The 24,331-nt window shown below is 33.2% G+C and overlaps 1 protein-coding gene across 1 annotated transcript; it reads right to left on the minus strand.

The window, feature by feature from the left end:
• Nucleotides 1-10,476: 10,476 nt before the first annotated feature.
• Nucleotides 10,477-11,889, minus strand: LOC131858635 (transcription factor MYB3-like). The gene is made up of 3 exons (XM_059211929.1): nt 11,745-11,889; nt 11,350-11,479; nt 10,477-11,247 (listed from the first exon to the last, which is right to left on the minus strand). Exons 1-3 carry the CDS (start codon nt 11,887-11,889, stop codon nt 10,584-10,586), a joined length of 939 nt encoding a protein of 312 aa, XP_059067912.1. The 3' UTR covers nt 10,477-10,583.
• Nucleotides 11,890-24,331: the final 12,442 nt, after the last annotated feature.

Here is a 24,331-nt window from a genome sequence, read left to right on the forward strand (position 1 = left end):
ATGCAGAAAGGCCAACCGCCTAGAGCTCACTACTCAATCACAAAATAGGAGTCACACTGACTACAATTGGATGGTTAAATCCAATAAAAATGTACTGCTTCAATATAGCATCTGTAATGTTGGATTCAGTACTGGTTTAAGCTCTGACCATGAGTGTCAAAAACCTTCATAACCTTTCCTTCAACCTTTAGATAATGTATGCATGATTCGCACAAGGATTTTCTCTTCACAATGATCTTCAATATTCGCACACAATCACAATATCTGATCTTCAATAAGATCTTACAATCATTTATACAAAAGCTAAGACCTATACATGAGGTCAGCTCACTAAAGATATTACATTTAAATCAATTACAAAATAAGTCTTGATGTGATACAATATGTCAGCTCAATAAATTTACACATTATCCAATCAATAAACCATTTCCAAAACGTGTCGTGCTGATCTTGAATAGATATCATGTACCGGTCCATAACCTAGACCTATTTGCCGATTAAGGCAAATATGTGAACCCGATTAGACCAATAAGAAAAACACCAATCCAAACATCCAATCCATGTCTTTGACATAACCAATTGATCTCCAGATGATAACAAGTCATCATCACTGCCGATGAACCATATAACCTATTGGTGGAGTATATATTGGTGACTATGCATAAGCCACTATCCATGTCGGGACCATAATGGGTTAGTTCAACAATAAACCAATATAACCATAGTGCCAAATCAACAATTTAGACCTCCAGAAAGATAAGTGTTGACATCAATGATAAAACCAATGCAACACATGATGAAGTCATCCATAATACCAATAGAGTGAACAAGTGAATATTATACAAGATACTAATATTGAGGATAATTGTCCTCTAGATACAAATGTACAGGTTGAGGTTACAGTTCCTATAGAGGAACCAAGAGTTACACAGACTGCACCAAGTGGCGAAGCCACTGGTGCAAGTCATGAGGTTATAAAGGATAAATCTTCAAGAGAGAAGACGGGGGAATCTGATAGGGAACCAGTAGTTGGTCTATCATTATTGTCAATTGACACCTCACAAGTCGAAAAGAAAAACATAACAGAGATGAGTCCCACTAAATTCATGATGATGGCAAACAAAAACTAATGAAGGAGGGATCCATATATTAAGGGATTATTGGTCAATAAATCACTGTTTTACATAGACTGGTCCCAGAGTGTAAGATTGAAAATTAAGCGAGCCCATCTGGCAAGCTTAAGATAATCACTGAGCATATTTCAAAGGATTTTCAATCCTATTGGCATTATAACAAACGGGAGATTGTTGGCATTTAAATAAGGATATTGAGAAGGTTGTTGATGATTATGGATATAACTGATTAAGGATGATTTACTGTCTTGATATTATTATTTTGTCATTGATGTCAAGAAATTGATTTTCTAATTTAGTATGATGTTGCCATATCTTGAGAAGTATGATTTGATGAGTATAAGGATGTCGGTAAAAGACACAAAGAATATGATGAATAAGGGGATGAATAAGGTATTCAATGGGAAACTATTACCGAGTCAGACAATGATGAGATCATGATGTTTAGATTGTTTTGACATCATACATATGTTGTAAATTGTAAGGTTAATACTATACTATGTTACTGAGCAAGGAACCTAGTGGGTAAACCCTAAGGAACCTAGTTAGTAAACCCTAAGGTTATCGCTATCGGTTAATGAAGGTGGAATGTCTACCGAGTGAAGTTTAGTATTTACCGAGTTGTAACTGAGTTATAACCGAGCTGTAACAGAATGCATTAAATGGTTACATGCATTATTTAATGAAGGAAGCTGATGAGATGGAACTGATTAAATGATTGGTATGTCATGCATGAAGTTTGTTAATGAATCTATGTCAAAGGAAAATCAGCATGAAGATCTACAATGCAGATTGAACCGCATTACCCTAGCACAAGTTCCAAGAAATGTATGCAAGTTCCAAGGTGGGGTAAAATGTTTTTCGGATCGAAGGATACATTGAACCTGGACAAGTTTGAAGATCTGATGGCTATGATTGATCATAAGAAATGTGATCAAGGAGATTAAGCGGTTAGCTAATTGTTTATAAATAAGGAACTGTTGATAAACAATGCATGCGGGCAAATGTATGCACAAGGATTCTACATAGTGATAACCAAGCACAGAAGCTTGAAGACCTGTTTGAATAACAGAGTATAGAAGCCCAACAGATGGACAAGATTAGTTCTATGTCTAGATTGTATTGAGCAAATAAGAATCTGCTTTAGCATTTTAGATGTGAAGTTGCAGATAGATTTTATTACTATTATTTTGTGAAGTGACAGAAAATCTCTTAACCGAGTGGACTTTAACAATCTTATTTATAAAACCCTCTAGCAAGGTGACATTCTAATTGAGTGTTTGAAATCCTTTAACAAGGTCGCCTCTAACAAGGTGAAGATCCTAAGAGATCTAAGGGAAATCCCTTAACTAGGTCACATCTAGCAATGTGTTTGTAATCTTTAACACGATTTTCTTTTAACCAAGCATACTCTAGAAGAGTATATTTCTTAGTGGGTCCGAAATCCCACAGTGGTTTTTCCCTATTTGGGTTTCCACGTTAAATCTGGTGTTATGAGGTTTATGATGTTGTTATGAGGTGTAGAATATGTTACCAAGGTTGAATCTGATGTTTTTATGGAAGATTAAGTTTGTATGATTCACCCCCCCCCCTCTCATCTTGTTGGCTATTGGATCTGTACTTACATTAAGTATCAAAACTATCAAATCCTTATAGCAAATCTCAAATCGGAAAGCACTAGAGAAATTTATTCACGCTAAGAGAGTTGCATTTGATCAAGTAATTGAATCTAAGAAGAAAAAGATTGATGAGAAGCTGATACTAATAGAAAATTCTTTGAAACAATGTACAAATATATATAGGGTATGTTGTAACACTGGAATACTTACAACTAATGTGGATAAAAAGATAAAAGAAATTCAGGAGAAAATTGCAAGTATAGCTAATTCTTTTGATGGATTAATTTCAATGACTACATAAATTGATGGTAAAATTTTGATTTTGGAGAACCAAATTTTTGTTCTTGAGAAGGAAAGAGACAAAATAATAAGAAGAGTCAAAGGTCTAACAAGCTTGGTGAGTCCCTGGTTGGATTCACTCAGTGTACATAAGAAAGAATGCATGGATATGGTGGGAAAGCCCATATCGACAAAGGTAAATGAGAAAGAGTCTTTTGCACATATATTGAGTGGACTTGTATCTATTTTCAGAAAATTCAAAATTGGCTAGGATACTTATCTTGAGTTACTAGAGAAGGCTTATCCAGAAATTTTGAAATTTGTCAAGCTCCGGTAAGACATTTTAGGATATTCATTATACAATTCTTATTCTTTGACATTCTTTTTAGAATCTTTGATGGCATTGATGTCAAAGGGGGAGCGGTATAGATGTGAAAAAGATAAAATGATTTGTATACATTAGGGGGAGTCATTGAGTTATGGAGTTATGGAGATGTGGAGTATTTTGGATAGTCAACTCAAGGGGAGCGGGGCATATGAAACCTTGACCATTTTTCACATGAGTGTTGCCATCAATGTCAAAAGGGGATATTGTTGGAAATTGACACTCAATTGGTTGGTTTCACTATGTTGCCATTGATGGCAACATGGTATTGTGTTTCGTCTTCATGCTTTGGTTGAGTTGTGTACCGGTAGGCACTTCACAGATACTACACTGACATCGGCACCAGTAGGGTAGAATGATTTCTTTGCTCACCGGTAATGCAAGCTGACATGGTTTGGTAAAGGTTATCAGTATTGGAGGAAGACATATCTTGGATCTAGCATCGACAATTGATTTTAATGTTTATGCATTTATGTTATTTGGTGAACATGTAAATTGATATTGTATATATCTTTGTAAGATGACATAAGGCATGTAAATTTGTATAGTATATATAAGTTAGTTTGATAGATCATTTTGAGATAGACACATGATAGGAGATTATGGATATGCGAATGTAGTATGATGCAAAATATATCAGAGGGATCATGTATGTGAGGAAATTATTGTAAGGTTTATTCTGGTAAAGGGTTTAGGGTTTTAGACCGAAATAGGCAAAGCTTAAACCGGAATTCTATTTTGGCATAGAAGATGATATCTTAGCAGTTCACACTTCTTCGGATTGTAGTCTAGAATTTAATGTAGGCATTGAGGCTCCTTTTGTGATTGAGCAGTGTGCTTTAGGCTGTAAGCCTTCTTGCAAGTGTAGGCCTTCCTGCAAGTGTAGGCCCCTCATATTTTGTAATATCTCTTCATATGTCTAGTGGATTGGTATTATGGGTCACAAATCCCACTGTGGTTTTTCCTCTTTGAGGTTTTCCATGTATAAATTTATGTTATGGTTCTCATTTATGTGATTGGCTTATTGGTTGCTTTACTTCTTTCAATTTTGTATGTACCGGTATACCGGTTGGTGTATGCATGTTTTAATAAGGCTAGAATTAATCATTTCGGTATAAAACTGATTAACCCCCCCTCTCAATGTTATTGGATTCCAACTGTAAAGACGTCAATCTAGGATCTAACCCTAAACTACTCTTTATTCATAAATAAACTTAAAATTTCAATCTCTAAGCATATTTTATACAAGATATAAGCAACATTGAATATATCATAATAATGCACATGAATAATACAATATCCAATACTAAGAAGTTCTTATTTCCTACTTAGGCTTCCAAATTTCCTTAAGAATATACAAGAAGATGCATCCGTCGATCTTTAGTCTGAGTCGCTTCCTTTTGTCTTTTGAATGCAGATGAGAACAAGAATTAGGTGCTTTTTCCGCCCAACCTTGAAGCTTACGCTTCCCCAGAATTCTTGGTCAATCAAGAGTACCCAACCCTACACGAATTGGTTTAACCAAAGAATTCAAAAGCAAGAGGGAATCTGGTGCATGCCTATATAATATATGCATTTTCATTTTTCCTACTTCATTCTAATAAACAAGCATTCGCTATCATACTAGGATGTGGTAGAGAGTATAAATAAGGAATTTCCATCTTTTTCTACCGATAATTCAAATAATAACTCGACCGAGTATATGCCATGCACAGCAAAATAATAGTTGGAAAAAGTAACTATTCTCCCTAAAACATCCACATTCGACACCCGTCCCGAAAGGTAAATTTTTCCAACTCAAGCTTAACCCTAGCTTGATTCCCTCAAACACAAATTCTATTAAGAATACAATCTTTCTTTTAAAACAAAAATAGAGATATCATTTTTGTTGCTTACTAATCATTACTTGCCTAATATATCTATCGAAGACAATCTTTCATATCTTGGAAAACGATAAACTTTTATAAGTAATAATCTTAAAATAAATCTTTCATCTAAAATAAAGTGCATACAAAAGAAGGTGTTAAACATGTATGAAATTAATCTCATATGTAACCAAAAGTACGCAAACACATTCTAAAAACCGAATTAAAACTAATTATTTTTGTGCAAAATATGATATTAACAACATCTTTTCTCTAAATTCTTTTCTTCTATTCCACAATGGTTTACAAAGCATTTCAAATACGATATTAATAATTGATACCCATTTGGACGTACATATCTATTATCTAAACTTCCATCTCTACACATTTTATACCAAATTTAACAAATAAAATAAAACATAAACAAAGGATTCTAACCTCTTGGAAACTTAGAGTGGATTGTAAGCTTTTGACCTTGTCGTTCTTAGTCAAATGATTCCACGCCTTGATCGCAAGTCTCTCTTTCTCTCCAACTATTCTTATCTCTATCCAATTATCTCTCTATTGCTCAATCTCCACGATATTATCCAACTATTCTTCCTCTACATCCAACTATTCTTCCTCTATCTCAAACTATTCTTCCTCTCTATCAAACTATTCTTCCTCTCTATCAAACTATTCTAACCCTCCCTTCAAGAAATTATCGCTCTTCTAATCTTGTGTGAAAAAGAATGACATAATGAGTGTGTGTATATGTCTATTTTTTCTAATCTTTGGCTATGTTTGCTGCTATCCTCTGGGTCTTATTTACTGTTCCACTATTTCTATTGTCATGTGGTTGTAACTATAATCTCCACGCAGTCTTATGAATTAAATTCCATCCTTGTTTTGTGGCAAGTTCGAGTCTTATTGTTAAAACTTCCAACCGTTTCAATTTTCTTGATTGCTGCATGGAATCTGTCAACTTCAACTTATCCACTGCAGAGTCACATTGCATGCCAAGTCTAAATTAATTTAAGTTCTTTTTATATGTGTCGATCAAGATAGATATTGTGGCTTATGTGTTTTATAGTTATTTACATTTTAATAGGAGTAGTGGTAGTCAGTGGTATCTCCCTTAAGCTATGCCTACCTTAAACAACTTTGCCTCCCACTGTTTTGACCTGCGTTTAAAGGCTTTGACAGTGGCTACCATGGGTGAAGGAAGACTATTAACAAATCGATCAAAGCGGCTCTTCCTTTGGCTTCAACGGTCGACTACCCTTTTTCAACCCGCCACCTTTATTAACATGTTTAATAAAGTGATATATTATATTATATTTGTGATATGGTTTGTTTTATAATTTATTTATAAATGACTTTTCATTAATATAAAACATTAGACTTTGTTTTTAATAAATTCTTTGATAAACCTTTTCTTTGATAAAATATATATATCAGATTTTCATTTCCTAATTTAAATTTCATAAATACATATTCAATATTTACAAATAGATGATCAAATTATTATTAGACAAATTTCGTATGAATAGACACATAATTTGACAAAGTCAAATTTCACGATAATTGGTTATTGATATATGTATATGATTGAATAAATTTCTCATATATATATATACTATACTATTATTCAATTTACAAAATTAAACTTGTAAGTACAATTTTCATACATTTATACATATCTAAAAAGAACATTAAACCTAGGGTCAATATTCATTTTTGAATCGTTTATTCATTTTATCTCTTTTAACAATAAAGCATAATATTTTCACAATTACTTAGACAACTTAGATTTAATTCAAACACTACTCACATAATGCACATGTATAAACATTTAAATCAATCTACTTCTTATTCCAAATTCATCATTTCAATTTGAACAAATACTCAAATAAGGTCATTTAAATCATCCATATTTTCAAGATGCAAATTATAAATCCTAATGTGGTGTGTGAGAGATTCCCTTTTCCATCGAAGTCGTTTAGTTAAAAGATAATCTACCTGATTCGTGTTCTCGCCTTGGACCTCCTTCACCTCATCCTGCATTACTTGCACTCAAAAATTTATCAGTATTGACAAACCCAAAAGAATATTGAATTTCATATCATTTGCAGGAGTAAAAAGCATACTATATTTCCTCATACTAGATTATGAATGATCTACTATATTTTAAATTTCAAAATCACATTACATCTTTAAATTGCACAATATTAAATAAAACGATTCGTGACACCAATAGAATCCACCTAGGTTTTGTAAAGTCTAAAGTGTAGATGAAATTGATATAACATATTTCCTATTCATTGGCCAACCTCCTAATTCCTTTCAAAATGTGAAATTTGGGTAATATTTAGGAGAAAATTTTGGAATTAATTGAAAACACCAACTCCTTCTAGGTTTTTTACCAAAATAAATAAGGGTATATAAGTCAATATTAGGCTAATAGATACCAAATTAGAGTAAAAAATTTAGTTTGTCCCTATGTATGTACCACTTCAACAAATAAAAAATAATTGTAATAAATACTTGATTCATATTCAAAACAACATGGCTAAGGGTCAAAATATGTGGTTGTATCCATGTGATACAACCTATGAAAGTTAATGAATAAGGAGAAATATTTAGGATGCCTTGATGGTGCAAATATTCTTGATGTAGGTTCTATGTTTCAAACCCAAGAAGTTGTTATTGAACAGACTCAAATGTCTCTAAGAGAATCTCTAGTATGTTGGGAGGATAATAATTTCTATGTATTGAATGAGGCCCCTTCAACCCTTAGAAGACATCAAGTGTAGTCAAATTTTATCTGAACATGAATGAAAAGTAGGCCACAAAAGATAAAGAAAATGTAGATCAAACCACACTTGCTACTCAAATTGCTCTAGTTTAACCAAAATTGTAGAAGGTGCCTCATGGAATGTGGTAGCCTAGGAACTAGTATCCTTTTGAGAAAGGGGGCAAATAACTCTATTGGACACCTTATATAACTCAAAAACCTACCATTTAAACCATTTTTGGTAACTAAGTAAATGGATAAGCTCATAGTAAATTTTCACTGTGGGAGAAAATGCCCATCCCTAGGTAAATGGACCTATTGAATGATCATTAAAGCAACAAGCGCAAGATGTTATTTATAATAAACTTGTTTTTAAGTATGAAAAGAGGGGTACATGAGTATAATGCAATCATAACATAAAGCTCCACTCCCAAGGTAAACCAGTAAATACTCTTTCCTTTTATTTTATATTCATCATTAGTAAGAAACTACTACACAATTAATAGTAGAGATAGTGGAACTATCATGCTTGAAAATGTAGTTGACTCCCTAGGTCTATCCTATATCCATATTGAAAAGGGTATCAACCAACTAGAGGGAACTATCATCGAGGACCTTCCCCTTATATTGCACTTTTGTGTTAACATCACATACCTAAGATATCTAGTAGACATTGATCTCATAGATAACTTTACCTTGTGCCTATCTAGAGATTTTATGACATGTTCTTTGACTAGAGCCATGTGTTTATAAGAATAAGGAATGGTAAGTACTAACATTAAGATCCCTACCAAGCCAATATTCTAGTTTCATGTGGAGGCCAAAAATTGTACTACAATAAAATCTATTAATTCACCCTAATGTCCTAGGAATAATTTGAAGATAATGGATTAGTAATGATGAAAACCAAAGAGTTATTCTTGATGAATATCTTGATTAGGGGAGATAGATGATTAGGAGTTTGATCCATAAGAGAAATTTGAATTCGTAAGCATGGACAAAAATCTCATTCTTGATGAAAATCTTAGCATCCCTAAAATTATTAAAAAGAATAAAGAGGATGATGGAATGTGGAAGTTTTTCTTTGATTTTGTGAAATTCTTAGCCAAAGTTGGAGCTAGCATTATTATATTCTATCCAATTGGAGATAAGACTGTATAATCTTTCATGTTGTAATTTAATTATACACATAATGTAGCTCCATGTGAGACCTTTGTCAATGGTCTACAAATAGTGGAGAAGGATGTAGTGAAGCCAGAAGTGTTTGGTGACTAGCCCCCTTTATTTTCCTACTTTGAGTTGACTAATTGCATGCCTTGTGAATTTTGATATTATGTTCTAGAATTTAGCAACATTTATAAGCATTCATTTTGGACATCCAAAATTTGGAAGTTATATCTCATTCTCATGTACTAATTAAGAATTTAATAACAACACATTTTGATTTGATGCAACAAAAGAATTAAGAAATATGTATACATCATTCTAGGGCCCTTGCCAACTATCTTTAAATTTTGTACACAATTATGTATGTTGACTTAGGAGAACATGTCTTCTTGTCACACAATGACAACCCTTTCAAGATATTTCTAGATATTACCAACCCTTGAATATGATGAAAAATGGAAGTTTAGATGAAGATCAATCAAGTGAATTATTGAGTAGAAATACACATTAAATAGGTGAAACTCAAAGTTAAGGGATGAATTTGTGACTACAAAATTGAACCAAGGACTTGAGCTCAAACAACACGTATATACATTACTGTACATAATATCAGACATTCCTTTAAAAGAGAGAGCACGCATTCAAACTAGACACTGAGCATATTCTAAAATCTTCATCAAACAACACATGTTCTTTAGTCATAAAAGTAAGTACATCTCTTCATCACATTCAATTTCTTATTTTAAACACTGAACTATGAAATTATTCAACCCCAAACTAATTTATATTTTAATTATGTGCATGTTATCAATTAAACTCTTAAAAAGAAAGTTTATTTTCCATTTACAATAACACACAAACTTCCCAAAAGGACATGGCTGAGAAAATCAACAAAATAATCTCCTTCTTAGTGGCATTGGTTGCCTAATGTTTAAGATTACCATTGGATGTTTTCTTGTTCAATGAGGACCTAAAACCAAACTTTTTATTGATCTATTTGTAGTCCAATAGGTATCAAGATAGTAGAAATCACACAACAAAGTAAGTTGTCCAATAGGTATCAAGGTATCAAGACAATAGAAATCACACAACAAAGTAAGTTGAGGATTGAGTACTCACATATACATAAGAACCAATTCATTTATGGAGAATAAACAAGAACCAATGAAGAAGGCAGGTTATTTCTTAAAATGTGTTTCCTTTACTCATATCCTTAGGACTATTGTGGTCTCCAAAATTTATGTACAAATAACTTATTTCAAGCTTCACATTGCAAACTGAAACCATTATGCCTTTTTCAAAGCAGGCATTCAAGGAAGTAAGTGCTTAGCCAATACCCATGTCAAACAAACAACTGTTTTAGATCAAATTATAGCCTTCATGCATCCCTAAATCAACTCCATTGTAACTCATGTCATGCCAGTATTCAGACATGTTCATACTATTTATATTTCCCGAGGTTGTAGACAAGTCATTGCAGAGAAAAGGCAGACTTCTCTCACAAGTGAAATGAATGTCTGAGCCATCTCTTGACAAGCTTGGCAAGTATTCTGCACTGCCCATAATATGCTTTGTTTCATTTGGAAGTAAGTACTCTTCTATCATGCCAAGCAATCCTGACTGGTCACTTATGCAGCTAGAACTTTCAGACCCATTTGTAAGTAATTTATCAGAATCCATTTTAATGGCAGGCTTTTCAGTCCCTTCTGGTTGTAGCCATTCAAAATACAGAACATCCATAAAAGAACCATCCTTGGAAACAGGATTGGGTTTCACATCTTCAAGTTCAAACCCTAGTTTTTCACAGGAATGAAGTGGCATTGTATGTTTCACAGGAATTCCACACGTTGGGCTTTGAAAATTAATCTCACCATCTGAAACAAAATCCATTTTTGTGCAAATTTCCTGTGTGGGAGTGGTGTTGGCATTTGAAATGTTGAGCTGCTTCTTCAAATGGGTATGCCAGAAATTCTTTATTTCGTTATCTGTCCGTCCAGGAAGCATCGAGGCAATCTGTGACCACCTGAAGTTTTTGGACAAAGTTCACTTTAAATTGAAATCTTTTAAGTTTGAATGAAATCTGTAATATGATTGAAAACTGGGTAAAGTAGGGTTTTGAGATTGCCTGTTGCCTAGAAATCCATGTGCATTGATGATAATCATCTGTTCTTGTTGGGAGAAAGCCCCTCGTTTTAAGCCAGGCCTCAAGTAATTGATCCACCGAAGCCTGCAACTTTTTCCACACCTTTGCAAGCCTGTAAAAGTTTCATGACAACAGGAAAAAAAAATTAAGAAATTAAAAAATATTTGTTTCTTGATTTTTGGATTAGATTGGTTTCGGATCACATTTTGTAATCTATCATCCAATTACTAGAGAGTTAAGAGACATAAGATTACAAAATGTGATTCAAAACATTGATTCAAAAACTAATAGACGATCTAATACAGAAATCAAAAAACAGATATAATTATAAATTATAGAAATCTGATATCATTAACGACAAAATAAACCAAACTAACCAGCTAGTTTAGGAATTTCACTCCAATAGCCATGCCCATATTTGAGAACATAGCTTCTCAATATACAATCCTCTTCAGGTGACCAGAGACCCCTCTTATACTTCTTCCTCTTCTTCTCTTCTTTACAACAAGACGTGCACACCATGACTACAGAAGATATGAACTAAAATGCAAGATTTTTCAAGTGCAGAAATCTTGATTTTCTTGATATGTTCTTGTCTTGTTGATAAATAAGAGTTGAATTGCACGTGGGTGATTGAGAAAAGATGATATAAAAGTTGTTAAAGGAGCATTATTGGTGTATGGCCAACCTGCCGACTGTGTAGTTGGGTTCTAAATTGCATATTTAAAATGTTGAGTGTACTGTTATTTAGGTTATGGAAAATAATTGTGGCTCTCAGACAAATTTGTTGTGTGTGATTGAAGACATCTTACTATGTTTTCTTGGTTTTTTGTTTGACTATCATTCCTTGTCATGTCAGTTGATAAAACTCTGGTTTTGTTCACATTATTGGATGTGGATGATTGAAATCAGACAACACTTTCGACAAGTTTCAGTACTACGTATGCATATCATGCAACGTAATTATTAGTTAAAATCAGTTCACAAGAATTTTTCTATTATTTTTTATAAGCAATAATAATAATGATGTGTTTAAGTAATCTATTAGTTGAAAGATCTTTTACAACATTATTTATTAAATAATAGATATTTTAGTGGTATATAGAGATGGTGTTTTTTTTTTTTTTAATTCAAGAAGAGTTAAAATAATATAGTAGTATTGATTTTATTCCTAACAAATAATATAGTATTATGGATTTTATTCCTAATAAATTTAGATCTATTATTTTTAAATTATAATAATAAATGTCGATTTGTATTGTGAAACAATTTTAATAATATATTTGGATAGATATTTGTAAGTTGTAAATTTTGACAAGTTTTATAGATTGAATTGATTTTATAAATAGATAGTAAAAGAAGCCATTCATCAAAAGTGTTGTTATGCTTATTGTCATTGTCATCACTATTCTCCCCCTCGCCTTCCTTCCCATCACCTTTCTTATATACTTATTGTCATTGTCATCACTATTCTCCCCCTCACCTTCCTTCTTATCGCCTTTCTTTGTTAGGATTCCCACAGATACTGAGAGGGGGGGTGAATTAGTATCTAACCAGTGATATGAATTTCTTGACTTAAAACATACAGAACATATTATAACAGTGTATCGGTATGCAAGAAATAATGCAATAAACAAAAATGAAAGTAACCATATAAGAAACACACCATAACACAATATTTTAACGAAGAAACCCGGTGTGAGAAAAACCTCGGTGGGATTTGTGACCCACAATATTCACTTACTGGCCAATATGGGAATATTACTTACAATAGGGGGGCTTGCAAATGCAGGAAGGCCAAGTGCCTAGAGCTCACTAATCAATGGGAAGTCTCACTAACTTACAATGTGGATTATGCAAATCCAATGTCTTGTATTGCTTTACAATAGCATCTTCAATGCCAGATTCAGTACCGGTTTCTGCTTTGTTCTTTACATATACCTCTTAACCTATATTTCGTGTAATAGGTCTGCCTAATAATTTTTTCTCCATGTTTTTAAATGTCTACGATGATCTCTCTTATATAAAAGAGTCATTTTACAACATGCCAAGTCGACTTACAAAGTTTTTACAATAATAAACAAAATATAATATATCAAAAATCTTGTCGGCCTCTGTGCCGGTATGCTTCCTTTATCTATCGGTGTCGATGGTCTGAGTGTGATCTGTTGATGCCAGTGTAATGCCTTGCTGGTGCCATAAGATTGTAAGGTCGCCATCAATGACAAAACCTTCAATCACCTTCAATGTCTCATTGGAGTGTGCATATGCCAACAATCTCCCCCTTTGGCATTGATGGCAACACTCATGAGAAAATTCAAAAGTGTATCCAAAACTGTAATCCAAAAATGTGAAGTCCAAAAAAGATATTACCAAAAATGTGTGCTCCCCCTAAGCATATGATTCCTGTGCTTATTGGATTTTCTCATACCACTACTCCCCCTTTGGCATCAATGACAAAGGTTGTCAAGATGTTAGTAGAGTTTGTAGTTTCAACCTTGTAACTGGGTAGTTACAATTTGAAATAGATCTGTCAAAATTAAGTTTATACTCTCCATAAACTTTTTACTGTCTCTGATAGCTATCTTTGTCCTTTGAATTATACCAGTGAGATGTTGCATGTGCTCCGCCGGTGTCCTTTGTCCCTATACAAGTGCCTCAGATATCTCTTTCTGCATGAATGCTAGATAGTCCAATCTTGGACTCAGTCTTAACCTTAAACCTTTTGCCTTATTCTCTATTTTCTCCTTTTCTCTTCCCAACTTTAGTAATTCATCCTCAAAATTTGTTATCTATTGTTCAAAAACTGATAGTGTGTCTGGTGAGTTAACAAAATTATCGGCAAGTTTATTTATTTCATCATGTACCTTGCTTATTTGCTTATCTATATCAGCTGTTAGTAGGTTTGTCTTGCAGGTGTCTTTGTACAAAGTATTGAACTCTTTTAGTAAATTACATAGTTCCGGTAGAAATGTGTCAAATTTTCTGGTACACTTCTTTATCTGATTTTCAAAGAATTTTTGCTTTTCAATTTCCATTTTATCCTTCAATGCCTCTTGCTCAATTGTTATTGTGTTTTCATTGATGTATTTTGACAAAATTTCAATTTGATTTAATGAATCCTTATTGTCTATGTTACAGTTAGGAGCTAGCTTCTTAAAAATTGGTATGGTGTCATCTATAGCCTTATAAGCTTTTGAGCTGCAATCTATTATCTTCTTAATTGAATCTAAGAGTACTTTTGTTACATTGGTTGATTTATAGCCTGCTGATGAGGAACCAATACTTTGAATACCGCCGGTGGTAGAAGTAACCAAGCTTGTTGTGACCTTTGGTAGTCAGTCTGTGTTTCCATTTCTTTATGCAATGGTTTTTGGTCTTCTCCTGTTGCCAATGGAGTTGTTTCCATGTGAACCTGTCCTTGTTCTGGAGCTTGTTGCTCTTTGTCATCTGTCGGTTTCTCTTGTGAGTTATCAGTTTTCTCAGCTACCGGTGGCTTACTATCCATGTTTGTCTTACCAGTTGTATCTTGATCTACCACAATGTTGATCTTTTGTGTATCAACATCTACTGTATATAAGACTTCAGGATTAGGATTGACATCCTGTTCATTCATACTTTTAACTGCTAGTTGATCTTCTATAATTGTTGTTGTTGTTGTTGTTGTTACCAGTGGAGTAGCCAAAGGAGGTGGGGTTAAGTTGTCTTTAACTTTGATACTAGGTGGTCCACCAACTTTACCTTAACCCTTGTCCTTGTCCTTCTGATATACCTTTATAGGTTTATGGCTCATGTATTTTTCCTATTTTTCTTTTTCAACTAGGAATATATCCCATGCATTTTTTGTTTCTTTAGTCACCTCATTAACTCTTCCTACCATTAATGCAATGTGCCAGTGTGCAATAGAGAATACTGACCGGTTGGCTTCAACAATTAAATCATCAATTTCTTTAGGTGAGTTCACCGAGTACACAACAAGTAGCTTTTATATCTTGATTTTCTTGTCAAGTTCTACTACTGCTTGTCTTCTTGCTTCCAATCTTTGAAATAATTCATTTGGTACTTCATCTTCTATTTCCATCCAAAATTTCTTATACATGTCCATGTGCAAAATAACACTGTTTTCTACTTGTTCTTTTTCATCTGCTGTTAGAGTGTCACACAATTTTTCTATATTCTTTAGTTTTCCTTCCTCTGTAATTTTATTCAATAGTATGTCAAGAGGGGCCATGTCCTCATTTGTCCTCTTCTTCTTCTTAGGTGTCAGTTTCTTCTTTGGTGTAGTCTTCCTAACTGGAGATCTCACTGCTTGTTATTTTTGTCTTGTCCTCCTAGGTGAGGGTGTGGTTGCCGGTGAGGGATATCTTTTTCTTACAACTCTCTTGAAAGTTGCAGGCATGTCATTCTCCGAAGAAGTGCCTACCGGTGATAGGCGAGTTTCAGGTTGTAAAGTTCCTAACTCTTCCTCAGTAATACCAGTTTGTTTCATCACATCTTCTTTAATGGCCTTTGCCTGTCTAGAACCTCTTCTCACAACTGCTTCGACCTTCTTCACTCTCTTCTTAGATTGAATTTGTTTTTCTATGGTCTCAGCACTACCAAATACTTCTTCCTTTGGTTCATTTGGTGCATCCAGAAGTGCTTTAGCATAAGTTTCAATGATAAGGTCGTCAATCTCATAACCCATTTCTGTTACCGAAATTGTCCTTGGGATGACTGCTTCCATCCATATCTCATCCTTTTTTATTACAAAGCATATGTTATCTTTGTACTTGTCAACAATTTTCTATGACAATATGATTCTCTTCTTCATTTTGGCCTTAAGTGCTTGAAAGAAATCATGGATATTGTTTTCCTTATCTTCTCCCATATTGTTTAATAGTTCTGTTAATTGTTTTCCTATTGGTATATCAAATCCAATTTCTTTGTAGCCTATACTAGGAACCTTTTTGGTTATATGTAGCATCAAACATACTAGCAGATTTCCAAACCTAAAATTCCTTTCTTATCCTTCTTAATCTTGCCTAGGTTGTCAATTAACTCATCCTTCAACCAGTCACATATATCAATCTTTACATTATCTGTGATCATGTCATAAGCACTCTTAATGCATAAACTTGAGACTGAATTGAGTCTATTTGCATGAGTTGCTTTATACCCTAATATCATGCAAACAAGTCTCACATTTATATCTGTTACATCATTTACCCTCAAGGACCTTCTATCGGATGTTGCACCAGTTAGCTTAGTAACTAGGTCATTTGAGACCCTCTTGGTTTTGTCTGGCCTTTTACCGGTGGACGGTAACCCTATCACTGCTTTGACAGCTTCCTTGGTAATTTTGTGAATTGCATCTAACCAGAAAAATTCACCATGTACCTTGCTTAAGACTATCCTAATCACATCCTTGGGAAATTCTGGAATGCAGAGGATTTCGATAAATCCTAGGGTTTCAATGATTTTATGTTCCAGTTTTACATTTTCGGATTCATCACATATGACAAATTTATACATTGTTTTGATTTCTTCATTTCCTAATTCCTCTATGTTGCAATGGATGTAAATTCTAGGGTCTTTAGCATAGACAACTCCTTTTGGAATTTGAGAAAAGGCACCTACATTGTCATCTTTCTTTGCTACCTCGGGAACTAGTTGAAACACGGGCCTAGGGCATTTTATAACTTCGACTATAGTAGGGTTTGCTATATATTCAAGTGTAGAGGGAGATGTCATGATGATAAATACCTTTTTCTGCCTTTTGGATTAATTGCTTGAAGTTTTTCGCCTCTTTGCTTGAAATCCCTTAGCTCTACAAATTTCGCAGTCTACGAATGTTTGAAATCATAGTGAAATGAAATGGAGCCAAAACCATACATTTATAGTGTTTATTTACCATCTACCACAATTAATGCATACCGGTTAAGTATTCACTTAACATTGTCTGCCAGTAATGAAGTAATTTCCAACTTCTCATCTCTAACCGAGGGAATAATAGCATATGTCTCATTTATTGCCAAACCCTCAAAGAAGATTTTCTTCAGTTTGATGAAGAGCTTCCTGCCATTGGAGTACTACTCTATCCTGTCGGTGAAGCATCACTTTGTCCTGCTAGTGAAGCATTGATTGGTTCTACCAGTGGAGGAGTATTCCCAACATTTAGTTCAGCTTTTCTAATCCATTGTTTTGAGAATTCTTGCTTTACCTCTTCAACTTTTTCTTTCCCTTTCAAGCTATAACTTTTGTTATTTGCCGGTGATCCTTTACTTGTATAGAATTTTACAATATGCCCAATCTTGTTACATGTATAACAAGTTACATTATTTTTTTGAATAGCTTTGCCATAACCTATGCCGGTTTGTGTTCTACATTGATTAGATAGGTGTCCAAATCTTCCACAAACATAACATCTTACATTCATTCTACAATTTTCAGAGTTGTGACCAACTTTGTTACATTTTGAACATTGACCGGTGGATGTGTTGATGTTCTGATAATTTCTAGATCTACATTGATTTGCTCTATGTCCATACTTATTGCAGTTAAAACATTTTCCATTGAATTTATAAGCATTAGGTTGTCTTACCAGTTTGTTGTGATCCTGAGTGTTTGTAGTACTGGAGCTTTCTCCTACTTCAAAGCCAATTGCACAAGTGTCACCATTAGGTTTCTGAATCTTCAATAAGTCACCAAGTTCTTCTGAGCTTTTCTTGAGTTTTTCTTTGTGTTGATTTGCAATATCTAGTTCTCTTTGTAAGATCTCTTTCTATCTCATCAATTCATTGAAGTCATTCTGTGTATGCATCAGATCTGTCTTCAATAGGTCATTCTCATAGCTAAGTCTTGTGTTCTCATTTGCTGCATCACTTAGTCTTTTGGTCAATTCTTCTTCATTCTTTTTCCTATCTTCAGTTTCTTTGCAGAATCTCATGGTCATATCTTGCATCTCATTCTTCATTGTTATGTTTTCCAGTTTTAGTTTGCTTATCTCATCATTAAGTGATTCCTTTTCATCATTCTCATTTTGCAATTTTTCACATAATTCTCTTCTCTTGTTTCTTGCAATGGTAAAATTTTCTTGAAGTGCCTAAATGATATCTTGAGCTACCTTTAGATCATCTTCAAGTTTGATGTTTTTCAATTTTTTTGCATCATAGTCTGAGAGAGCTGCTTCTAGTTGCTTCATCAGATTTTCCATGTCTACCGGTGTCAAGATCTTCCTCAAGCTGTTAGGCTTCTAAAAATAGAGGACCAAGCTCTGATATCAATTGTTAGGATTCCCACAGATACTGAGAGGGGGGAAGAATCAGTATCTAACTGGTGATCTAAATTTCTTGACTCAAAACATACAGAACATATTATAACAGTGTACTGGTATGCAAGAAATAATGCAATAAACAGAAATGAAAGTAACCACATAAGAAACACACCATAACACAATATTTTAATGAGGAAACTCGGTGTGGGAAAAACCTCAGTGGGATTTGTGACCCACAATATTCACTTACTGGCCAATAAGGGAATATTACTTACAATAGGGGGGCCTACACATGCAGGAAGGCCAAGTGCCTAGAGCTCATTGCTCAATGGGAAGTCTCATTGACTTACAATGTGGATTATGCAAATCCAATGTCTTGTATTGCTTTACAATAGCATCTTCAATGCCAGATTCAGTACCAGTTTCTGCTCTATTCTTTACATATACCTCTTAACCTATATTTCGCATAATAGGTTTGCCTAATAATTTTTTCTCTGTGTTTTTAAATGTCTACAATGATCTCTCTTATATATAAGAGTCATTTTACAACATGCCAAGTCGTCTTACAAAGTTTTTACAATAATAAACAAAATATAATATATCAAAAATCCTGTCGGCCTTTGTGTCGGTATGCTTCCTTTATCTGTCGATGCCGATGGTCTGAGTGTGATCTGTTGATGCCGGTGTAATGCCTTGTCGGTGCCATAGGATTGTAAGGTTTCCATCAATGACAAAACCTTCAATCACCTTCAATGTCTCATTGGAGTGTGCATATGCCAACATTCTTATCATTAATGTTATTAAAAGTTATTATTGTCTTCTAGCTGATGTTAGCATAATATACATTTGTGGCATTAAAGTTATTATCACCATAGTGGAATTGTTCTTAAGTAAATTAATTAAATAAATGAAATCTTTTTATTAATAGATTTGGTATATATATTTTTAAGTTGTAGATTTTGACAAGTTTTATAGATCAAATTGATTTTAGTGGATAGTAAAACAAATCATTCATCAAAAGTTTTTTCATATTCATTTTCTTTTCTTTGTCATAACCACTCTCCTCCTCCTTCCCCCCCACCCCTCACCTTTCTTATAATTAATGTTATTGAAATTGTCATTATCGTCTACTCAATAAAATATCATAATATATTTATGTCATTAAAGTTATTATTGTCCCTAATGTCATTAAATTTATTGTCAATCTTTTAGTCATTATCCCTGTAATATAATGGTTATAAAGTAAAACAAATAAATGAGAACATTTTTCCTAGTAGATAAACATATAATATATTTTACTATCACTATTAACATAATACATTTATGTCATTATAGTTATTATTGTCCTTAATTTCATTAAAGTTAGTATCATCCATAATGTCATTATCACCATAATAGAATTTTTCTAAAGTAGAAAAACAATGAGGATGTTTTATAAGAATCTATATATTAAAGTTATTTTTCTTATATAATATTAATATTAAACTATTTTTATTTCAGTAAGATAAATTTGTATACATAGTAAGTTTATTTGTAAATATTTCATGTAATTATATTATAATGATTAATAATTTAAAAAATCATAAATAATTTAAAGATTCTAATATACAAATATTTAGTTCGGTAACCTATAAAAGAAAAATTTATAGATTTCAATAAATGATGCATATTTAGCTTACTAGCCTAAATGAGTAAAAATAAAAAGATATTCAAAAGGAGACCCTTACATATAACTTGGACATTAATTGTCATAATGTCTTAAAAAGTCATAGGACTATCCTTCGCAAAGACACTTCAAATTTATGAAATTTTAGGAAGTTTTTATGACATGTGTAGGATGTGAGATAAAACAAAACATAAAACCCTAATTAATCTTCAAAGGAGTGCATTGCTATATAGGTTATATATCTATCAATTTCATGAAGATGTACATTACACATGTAACATGCGATAAAAGATAGAGTTTACATAGTATTTATATTAGGAAACTTTGTATAAAATAAAAAATAATTAAAGTATGTATTCTTTTGTTTAAGTGTAAATTTTATCTAGAAAAATTACGATAACGTAATCTTTATAAAATAATAAATGTGTCATATCTTCTTTTTGAACATTCAATATATAATCAATTCTAAAATTAGATATAACAATAATTGATTTCAATGTCCAAGTGTTAAAAGCATAAGAAAGCTTAGGAATCTAAATCCTGCAAAAAATTGAACTCGCATACAAAGCATGGTGAAAATACAATTTAAAATTAGAAAAAAAAAAATGCCTTTATTGATTTAAGGTGTAGTATTTTGGACTAATTCATATTTCAAAAAGATTATCATTCATATCATAGTTGACCAAAGAACCTCCTTGATTTTCTCCTAATCTATCATTAACTCATTTTTATCATGCTTTTTCTATTGAATGAAATCTCTTACACACCTTACTATTATCATAGTTACATGTTTAGCAACTACCATGATGTGAAATGAAAATTACAAATTTTCAAATACATATTACAAGTGATACAAGGTATTAACTCAAATGGGATGCCCCAATATATATGGGTACATAAATAATAAATAAATTTTTGGATTCGTAAGGTGTGTGACACTTAATTACACCATTCTCCCACTTATTATATATCTTGAAAGAGAAGAGGGGAAGAACATAAAGTGAATTGTGTGCCACTTACAAAAAATTAATGTTCAAAGCCTCATTATAAAATTTAAATTTATTTGTGATTACAATCGTTTCCTTGAAGCATCTACAACATTCACTAAAACATCCACCCTCTTGACTATAACTCTTCCATCCACTACTATGTCATGTCATGAAATGATATTATACTTCTTGATGTGATTATTCTATACATGAAAATTATGTTTTTGTGCAAGATAAGGACACTTTAAATATTAAATATCGTAGTTAATTCTCACTATTCTCTAAGCCTACAATCTAAACATGGGTTCTTTATCCAAACTACATCTTTATTTACATGAATAGCTACCATATACACATCCAACTAAATACATAATCATTGTTAGATCTCCTATTATTTGTTAGAATCTAAAACAATGAATAACTCGGAATAACTCGTGCAAATGAATAGAAATAAAATGGTGGATGCAAATGATATTAGATAAAAATAACAACACAGAGTTAGCCTCTAAGAGAGAAGTGCAAATGCTAAAGAAGAAAAACAACATTAGGATCTAATGCAAGAGCAAAATTTGTAGAATACAATGGAATGGAACACCAGGACTAACTAGAAGTAAATACATATATAAAATAAGAGAGTGATGTCGAAACACTTCAGTTCGTGACAAAAAAAAATGTTTTCCTTCTATTTTGCTTTTGTTCTATAATTTTTGGTCTATTGTGGTTTTCTCTATTGTGATGAAGTTTCTCCCAAGCATTGCAACTCTAACCCATAGTTTTTTCAAGGGATCAACATAATTTTGATTCCACAAATTGTAACTCTCCATCTACCAAATGTATTTACACAAAGAGGACTATAATTAAACTGCCATTTTGTAGGAACATGAAAGTTTTGGGGCTACAAATAAAGATATCACGATAATCAAGAAAATGATGCAACTACACCCAAACAAGATCATAGCAAAGGCATTTTGGAAGTGAAGGGTTGTACGACAAATAAGGATACATCTAGTAAAAATAAAATAATATGTAAAAAAGAAGGGAGCAATCTAAAGGGTACGTAAAAGAGTGTTGACAACTGTATAAATTGGGAAGGTAAAAAAAATCTTGCATAAATAGTAAGAGAAGAAAAAAATGTGAATAAGAAAAACATTGCTAAGAATGTATAGAGGGGCATAAGGAAATAGCCAAGGTCATAGTGAGTGTGTGAGGGATATGTAGGAGAGGAGCTACGTAGAAAAAAGTGTTGGATATTGCTGCTACTAAGATATGTTGTTGTCATTGATGTCAACATATTCCTATGTTGTTGAGAGTTGTTTGGTGTTTTGGTGATTACATTGCATTGATATGGTTGGTTTATCTATTTTGGATGTTGGAATACTTCATTCCTTATTGGTTTTAGTGATGTTGAAGATTGCTTGATCATGTTATTTGATTTGGTTGAAGTTCAGTCCTTTTGTTCAGTGGTTAGCAGAGTGTGTAATTTGATCCGGTGAGCTCCGGTATGATTATATCTTTGGTTGCGGATTTGGGAGAATTTTTTGGATGGTCATTTGTATCTTCATTTCATATGGTTCATGATTTTGTTCTCTGCAGGTTATCTTTCTAGTTTGAATTGCAGTTGATTGGTGTTCATGTGAGTTAGCGTGTTGATCGATGAAGATTTGAATAAGTGGCGTTGGTGCAACATTTGCGGATGGTTCTAACATTCTTTTTTGTGTTTCTTGATCGTGTCCTATTTTTTTTGGTGGTCCACATTGATCCTTGTGCATTTTCATGGTGATTTTGTTGATCTAGTGATATTCTTCATGTTATGCAGTATTCTTGGTGGTGTAGCGTGTTGCAGGTGATCTTGGCGAGATTTTCAATGGAGATGTGTGTTTGGAGATTTGATTTAAGTCCATGCTGTGTCATTTATATCATTGTATTGGTCTGGTGGTTCATATATGTATCATGTGATGTAATTTTGTAATTGATGTTTGAGGGTTTGGCTGACCTTGTAGTCAAGGTTGATGAATTGTATAAATAGGTGGTATAGTCATGTAATTTGGGTGTTGATGTTGTGTTTGCATTATTATAGAGTGGTAAATGTCTGCATAAGAAAATTTATCCTTATGTGTGGTGTATTGAGAAGAGATTTTTGTAGGGCAGACAAATGTGCTTAACTGAAACTATCATCAAGCATTACTAGATGCTATATTTGTAGTTCATGTAATCCAGATTGTAGCCTGATCATTATTATAAGGTAGTGAACCTTCCCTGAGGGTTGGAGCCTTCTAGGTCATCTCATTTTGAGAAGTGATCTCTAGGCAGCGTGCTTGAATGCATGCACATTCTCCATTGTAATATCTACACATACTAATGTAGAGTATCATCTTATTGTTGGTAGGTTCCCACTGTATTTTTTCCCTTAACTGGATTTTCCACGTCAAAATATTGGTGTTATATGTGTTGGTGCTATTGTTTTATCTTTATTCTTACTGCAGTTTTTTAGATCTGAGATTGTACTTAAATTGTTTAATATGATGAAAATTGATTCACCCCCCTCCCCCCTCATTTTTCCTTCTTGGTTGCTGCTAAAAATTGGTATCAAAGATAGATCCTCTGGAAGAAGCTTGACTACTTGAGGTGATCCAGGATGACAACTTATGTGTTCAAGAAGGAGAGTCCTAGATTTGATGGAAGCAATTACACTATTTAGAAGGATCAGATGGAAGTTCACCTGAAATGCCTTAGAGATGACTATTGGAAGATCACAAAGAATGTCTACAATGTTCCTCAGAATGGACCGGTTACTGCTATTGTGATCAAGGATTTTGAACATAACATAAGAGGCAAGGAAGCATTGTTGAGTGCCTTGACTGATTCAAAGATTACTAATGTGATGGGTTTATAGGCTGCACATGAAATCTGGAAGAAGCTAGAGACCTTGTATGAAGGAGATGCACAAGTTAAAGTTTCTAAGTTGTAGAGTTTGAAAGGGAAGTATGAGGCATTGAAGATGGGAAAAGATGAAAACATATCAACCTTTATGGATAAGGTGAATGAGCATATCAT

This window comes from Cryptomeria japonica, chromosome 9 (assembly GCF_030272615.1).
Source record: "Cryptomeria japonica chromosome 9, Sugi_1.0, whole genome shotgun sequence".
NCBI lineage: Eukaryota > Viridiplantae > Streptophyta > Pinopsida > Cupressales > Cupressaceae > Cryptomeria > Cryptomeria japonica.